This window comes from Zeus faber (assembly GCF_960531495.2).
Source record: "Zeus faber genome assembly, chromosome: 3".
NCBI classification, from domain to species: Eukaryota; Metazoa; Chordata; class Actinopteri; order Zeiformes; family Zeidae; genus Zeus; species Zeus faber.
Genome location: NC_137190.1, coordinates 3791885 through 3799384, shown reverse-complemented (window position 1 = coordinate 3799384; position 7500 = coordinate 3791885). Strand labels below are relative to the sequence as shown.

Sequence of the window (7500 nt, the reverse complement as noted above, 5' to 3'; positions counted from 1 at the left end):
CGCGGCCCGTTCCCACGTGCAGTCGAACTATTTTTTGGCGACAGCCGCCAGAGCAGCGGTCGTCGAGAGGCGGGAACGCGTTTCGAAGCAGATGTCGGGCACGCGCCGCGGTCGGAGGAAGTGCAGGACGCCGTCCTGGACGCTGCCCGTCTGTGGGGGCGTCTGGTGCAGCCTTTTCCCCGCGGAGCAGGCGACGTTCTGCAAGGCTCCGTGTAGCTTCATCAGGTGAAAACACCTCCGACACTGATCCACATCCTTGACATTTTACTCGGTTTTGGGTGACCACGGGTCCTCCCATTGATGAGGAGGAAGTGTAACTTCAATAGATTTCTTTATGGATTCATTTAGGCTCTGAATGTCAAACATATGGATCTTAATTTTGCTTAATGTCTCGAAAATTTAATTTCAAGATTATGCCAGAAATTGGAGGTCATATGACCCAAAGTAGATGGATACAAGGTCATTTAAGTGACATTAAGACAAACCAATCTGCTCGTTTCACATATTTTTGGACCATTTTCTCGTTTTCTGATTAACTTCAAGTTTGCCACAGAGTGCCGACACATGTCAGATCCAGATCCTGTGCAGAGGAGCCTGAATGAACGTGAGCTCACTGTCTTAATGTGACCTGAAATCGAAATGCAAAAAAAACAAGATCAAAATCAAGATCAAGCTCACGTTCAAATCTGAGCTTAAAGTGCTGGCAAAATCTGAACTTTGTTCAGTTATTTCCATTTTTTTCTTTCAGTTTATTTCCCCCCCTCGCAATATCTCACGATCCCCAGTGTCTGGTTCAATATTTCGTATTTTTCCATTTGACTTTTAGATCATTAATCCTTGTTAAGATCACGTTTTTGGCCCATTTTCCACTCGATTTGACATTGATTTTCTTCATCTTTTCCCCACCAATAGTACATTTTCTGGCCCGCAACCGGTAGAGATGTTCCATTCCATTCCACACCAAGTCTTTTAGGTTCATCTCCGGAGCAGTAGTTGCTATAGCTGCAGCGCTGTGTCTCATTGTACTAAACGGCTCAGACTCTACCTGACACACTCCGCTGATGCACATGTCCAAAGCCTCGGCGCGGCATCGTGTCCCGTCCAGGACCTTGGGGGCCAGTTCCATGACCAGGCTGCTGTCCTGGGCCTGGCAGCGCAGGGCGCACGGCGCTGAGGGGTCGTGGGGAACGGGGACCCAGTCGTGGACCGAACCCTGGTACTTGATGTCGTTGTGGGCCGAACACTGCTGCGCACGGAAATCCCCCGACTCGGCGGGACAGTCCTGAGGAGGAGGAAGAAGATGATGCTAATAACAATTCACAATAAAACAGAACAGGTGGAGGTTTAGTAAATGACAAGGAAATGGAGCTAATCAATCACACTCATATATATGAATATAAATCCTGTTTGTTTTTTGCGCCTTGATAGAAAGCAGTGTAGCAGTAGCAGTGTAAAAAGTATAAATATTTGCAGTTGAAACTTAGTAGTTCATTACATTCACTAGAACGGTCGATCCAACCGACTTCTGAGACGTGAAAGCTGTCTCAGATCAACAGTGAAGGAAACAAACCCCCCGACACACACACACACACACACACACACACACACACATAAAGGGACGCTCCATCTAGACATTGTACCCTAACCACACACGCAAAACAGTGTGTTGTTTTTTTGGATGTAGGTCATTTGATTTTATTCTGTTTCCTTATGGAACAAAACAAACACCGTGCGTCATGGGGACACTTTCAAGGTTACCCCCCCCGCCACATCCTAGCAACTGTATATACTTGTAAAATATAAATACATTTACAGTCACCAGCGAGGCCTCATTTTTAAAACGTTACAATGATTGAAATGAATAGATGTGGATGATTATTGTGGATGAAACTGGACGTGGACGTCTGTGCAGAACCGAACAGGCTGGAAGTGATGGCAGATGTGATGGTTGAGGTCCTCTATCGGTATTTGTAATTGTATTTCAATGTATATTCATATTAAAGACAATGAATTTAAAACAAAATCTGGCATTGTTTTTGTTTTATAAAAATGTTCAGAACCTGTGGTCCCCATTTGTCCACAGTCCCCGCTTTTTTCAGTTTAATGTGTGTGCGTGCATGCGTGCGTGCGTGTGTGTATGTGTGAGTGTGTGCATGTGTGTGTGTATGTGTGCGGGCGTGCGTGCGTGTGTGTATGTGTGCGTGCGTGTGTTCGAGAAGGTCGTGTGTCTTGGTTGGTGCAAATGAAGATGGCCTGCACAAAATATGAAATATGAGAAGGACAAAAAAAAAAATCACTTTGTTAAAGCGGATGATGTGTCCAGGAGTTTTAATCTAAATACATCTGAGCTTTTCAAACAACAGTCCTGACATTCTGAACCCAAGAACCAACATGACACGAAGCTGCGTCATCCACTGTGCTTTCTGTCTTGGGTAACAATAGGGAAATAATCTGATGATTGAGCCGAATAAACCAATTATAATGTGGGACTCACTGTGTTGCTGCAGGTTCGGTAGCGGATGTTTTTCCCCTCGCAGTTTCTGCAGAAGGAGACGGGAGACATTCTTAGTGGGGAATAATACGTTAAAGCGCTCGAAATGAAAAGAGACGAGGGGAAAATAATTCAGACCATACCAGTTCCATTTCAGGATTTTCTTTTCTTTTTTTTCCGTGTTTGGGTTTTTCGTGTTGAGATTTTTTGCAGAGGAGAATTACGGGATTATATTGGGAAGCACTTGAGCGATGAGACCTGGAAGTAATTCTGCCTTGAATTATACCCGCCTTGAATGAACAAAGACGCATGGATGCACATGCCCCTCGCGTTCAGTTTCATTTGAGTCTTTTTTTTAAGGGACAGGGGGCTTCCATACATCATCTAGTCTGCACGCTGACACGGTGCTCCTCCACGATGGTGAGCATCAGAGCACCGGAGACGCCGGACGCACCGCTGTGTTTTACTGCGTCTGAAATTAAACCTCCTCACTCGACTGGACTCCTCAGAGGAGTTGGATTAGAGCGGCGCTGCATTTAAGACCTCAGAGTTCTTAAATGCAGTTCTATCCTGAATGATATGTGCCTCCAACGAGCGCTGACACACACACACACACACACGCACGCACCCACGCACGCACGCACACACACACACACACACACACACACACACACACACACACACACACACACACACACACACACACCTGTCCGGTCCATGCACCTCGTCCATCCAGTAGCTGTCTCTACCCAACAAACCCCAAATTCCCGGGCTCCAGCTGGCAAAGTCAAAAATGTCAGACAAAACCAGACCAAAAGACATTACACAGACAGACACGCAGACACACACACACACACACACACACACACACACACACACACACACACACACACACGCACGCGCACACATACTGATTGTCAGAACGAACTTGAACCCTGTGTGAAATGTGCCATGGCGGAGCGCTGCTCTCTCTTCTGACAGCACGGACATGCTGTTAAATCTGTTCCACCTTGTTAGCAATAACAACACCCCATGTGCATGTGCGTGCGTGCATGCGTGTGTGCGTGCGTGCGTGCGTGTGTGTGTGTGTGTGTGTGTGTACGTGTGCATGCATGTGTGTGTTTCCATTGCCAGCTTACACTCACACTGGTCCAGGCCGGTAGCAGCTCTGCGCTGGGTTGGGACGCTGCAGATCACACTGCCGCCATTCAGCTCCCAGCAGCACCAGCAGGAATGTCTGCTTATTAACCAACCAATTAATGGCTTTCTCCAACCGACACACGAGTCACTCATCCATGCTTGGAAGAAGCGTGTGTGTGTGTGTGTGTGTGTGTGTGTGTGCTTGCCTGCACACGTGGGGGCGTGCGATTGGGTGAAAAAGGGTCGGACACGCTCCGCGGTGTTTTAGAGCGGCAGGGAACGTGCCGCGGAATCAAAGCTGTTGGTCCTGAAAACACAAGGCAGAGCCGCAGCGAAGAGCAGCGCAGGGTGGAGGTCCATGCCGGCTCAGAGGTGGAGATGGTGAAGGAGGACCAGTCCGGGAGACCAGTCCATGCTATCGTTTATCTTACTCCATTGTCATGTCATTTAGACGTTGGCATATCATAATCGCAAATTTTGATTTTCCTTATTAATAAACATCTCATCTTTTCATTGACAAGACTCTCCGACACCACACTTTTTTTGAACTCACGTTTGAATCCAGAACAGCAAACGTTCCCATGACATTTCAAAAATCGGAAATATCCAAGAAAATACTGGGTTTTTTGGTAATTTTGCCCATCCCTTGCAGAGGTAGGATGGGAAATAAAGGCACCGTCACAGCGATGGATTAATATTGTAGGAGTCTGGCCCTTGGCCCGCTGCAGAGAGGCTCCGTTTCAGACCCCTCGTGCATCTAATGCATAATAAACCCCAACAGTGGACGTTTTGACTGCAGACTATTAACCTCTCTGAGAGAAGGATATTTCCTTCTGCTTCTAGGATGTTGCTTTAGGGGCAGAAAAAAAAAGTTAACGGGAGCCAAATGACCTCAAATGAGAGGAAAATGGCGTCTGGGCCCGAAACACAGGGCTGCTTCAGTGTCTCCTCGGAGATTTGGTTTCACTGATTCACACGACTGAGACATCACAGGCAACCATTATTACAATCTACAAAATAAACTCACATATATCAGCAATATTTAATAATACTTATAGACTTAATATAGAATTGTTGTCATGTTTCCAAGCTGTTTGTTGGACCAGGGAATTCATATTGAGTTTAGTGACGCAGATGACGACCCGATTGGCTGATAACGAAACCCGATTGGCTTGAAATACAGCAAAACCTGATCTGCCGAAAGCTGCTCCCGCCACACAAGTGCGTGGCAGTAAATGTTTCCCAGAATTCGGCTCCGTGGCAGCAGCGCATCACGGTCGGTCTCACTCGAAAACTGGCGTGAGAGGCTTTTGGTTTTCTATGGACAGACTGGAGCCATATTGAAGACAGATATGATCTGCTTTTCTTTTCCTTTGTCCGGGGAAGTCTGTTTAGTGTTGGTGTCAGACACACACACACACACGCACGCCCACGCACACCCACGCACACACACACACAGACACACACACACACACACACACACACGCACGCCCACGCACACCCACGCACACACACACACACACACACACACACACACACACACACACACACACGCACACACACACACACACCCTCGGTCCCAGGAGCTTGTGGCAGGTGTGCTGCTTGCACCGAGATGTTTCTCCCCTAATAGTGTGAAGGTCCCAGTTCTGCAGAAAGTCTGAACAAATCAGGGTAATGATCACTTCCAGACGCTGGGAGCTGCGGTTGAGTGTTGGGGGCCGGCGCTGTCTGAATGACTGGGAGCCTCCAGACATCCCGTGGGATCACGTCTCAGCGGACTTCAAACGGTCGGGATGAGCGGGTCGGACTCCAGGAGGCGGAGCTCTGACTGAGCGTCGGAGGAGCTGGTATTTAGGGATCTTATAGGGAATCGAACACTTGAATTTAATATTATTTATATTTATAGGATTATTCTCGTAAGTTGTACATTTTATGTATGAGAACCGGGTTTCGATCCAATTCAATCCTTAAAACTACAGACTGTTGAGTTTGAGAACATTGGCTTTGACATCATTAAATTATTATTATCTTTTCCAGGAGAGACACCGAACGCGCTGTGTTGTGTGGTGTGTTGTGCTGCGCGATGGAACGTCACAACCTCATTTTAATCAGTGTCGACACAGATCGATATGGTAAATATAAATAGTATTTATTTTATAGTGTTTACATATATTTTAGTATATACAGCGTATTTCTCAAGACTTGAAGTGACGATGCGTTGAGTTGTGTTGCGTTGTGTTGTGTGGTGCTATGTGGTGTTGTGGTGTTGTGTTGTGGTGTGGTGTTGTGGTGTGGTGTTGTGGTGTGGTGTTGTGTTGTGTTCTGTTGTGTGGTGTAGTGTTCTGTTGTGTGGTGTAGTGTTGTGTGGTGTGGTGTGGTGTGGTGTGGTGTGGTGTGGTGTGGTGTGGTGTGGTTTGTGGTGTGGTGTGGTTTGTGGTGTGGTTTGTGGTGTGGTGTGGTTTGTGGTTTGTGGTGTTGTGTGGTGTGGTGTGGTGTGGTGTGGTGTGGTGTTGTGTGGTGTGGTGTGGTGTGGTGTGGTGTGGTGTGGTGTGGTTTGTGGTGTTGTGGTGTGTGGTGTGGTGTGGTGTGGTGTGGTGTGGTGTGGTGTGGTGTGGTGTGGTGTGGTGTGGTGTGGTGTGGTGTGGTGTGGTGTTGTGGTTTGTGGTGTTGTGGTTTGTGGTGTTGTGTGGTGTGGTGTGGTGTGGTGTGGTTTGTGGTGTTGTGTGGTGTGGTGTGGTGTGGTGTGGTTTGTGGTGTTGTGTTGTGTGGTGTGGTGTGGTGTGGTGTGGTTTGTGGTGTTGTGTGGTGTGGTTTGTGGTGTTGTGTGGTGTTGTGTGGTGTTGTGTGGTGTTGTGGTGGAGTGGAGCCACCGGGGGATGAGGGGATATAATGCTTGTTGAAGCAGCCTGAAGGGGGCGCTGCGTCGGCCTCCTCACCCAGGAGGAGTCCAGGACGAGACTCCGCAACTGGATCTGGTCCGAGTCAGAGTCACACTGTACCCATCGCTCTCTCTCTCTCTCTCTCTCGCTCTCTCTCTTAATCTTCATCTCCCTCCTCTCTCTCCTCTCTTTCACCGTCTCTCTCTCTCCCTCTTTTCTTTAAGACCCCTTTGCATTGGTTGACAAGTTTGCATGAACACACACGTGCACCTGTGTGCATTTTGTGTGTCTGCACTTCTGTCTGTGTGTACTTGTGTGTGTCTTTGCGTATGTATGAGTGTGTTTGCATGTGTGTGTGTGTGTGTGTGTGTGTGTGATTGCGTGTATGTGTGTGTGTGTGTGTGTGTGTGTGTGTGTGTGTGTGTGTGTGTGTGTGCGTCTGGCCATATTGCCCAAAAAAAGTAACCACACGTTTTTTCCATCTACAGATATTTTTGAACTATGGCTTTAATGACCTATAGTGAAGGAATTTACTTTAATAAAAAAAACGCAGTAAAACATTTCACTTGAATATTAAGTGGATTTGGAACGGAGCAGAGGTAATGACAAAACGTGGCGCGGCTGCAGAGCTTTTATAGAAAGTGTCCTTTGTATTACGACAGGACCGCAACTCATTCCACTGTGAATAAAGTTATTTGAATGATTTCTGAATCGCAGGCTAACATCTGTCAGCGGTGAATAGAATTGGGCATCGGGGGCCAGTTGGCCCCGCTCATAAGGTGGCAGAATTCAAAATTGCTGTTTATTTTTTGGGAGACATAACACATCAGTATCGGGACCTAAAATTCCAACGGTTTGTATGACGAACTCCTTCACGGTTTGGCTCTGAGGCTCTGTGAGCCAGTCTGCCGTCAGTTTTGCTGAAAATTCGCTGGATGACACCTTGACATCCAGCGACATTGATGTCAGAAACCCAAAAAGTAAAGC

At 47.3% G+C, this 7500-nt stretch overlaps 1 protein-coding gene across 2 annotated transcripts in view; it reads right to left on the bottom strand.

Annotated features, from left to right (window-relative positions):
* Positions 1 to 7500, bottom strand: part of adamtsl3 (ADAMTS-like 3) — a 169396-nt gene that overhangs the window by 80092 nt on the left and 81804 nt on the right. For both annotated transcript variants that reach the window (XM_079997512.1, XM_079997513.1), the window contains 2 exons: positions 2495 to 2540; positions 1046 to 1282 (listed from right to left, as the gene is read on the bottom strand). In XM_079997512.1, coding sequence (XP_079853638.1) covers positions 1046 to 1282; positions 2495 to 2540 — 283 coding nt within the window. The remainder of the gene's footprint in view (positions 1 to 1045; positions 1283 to 2494; positions 2541 to 7500) is intronic.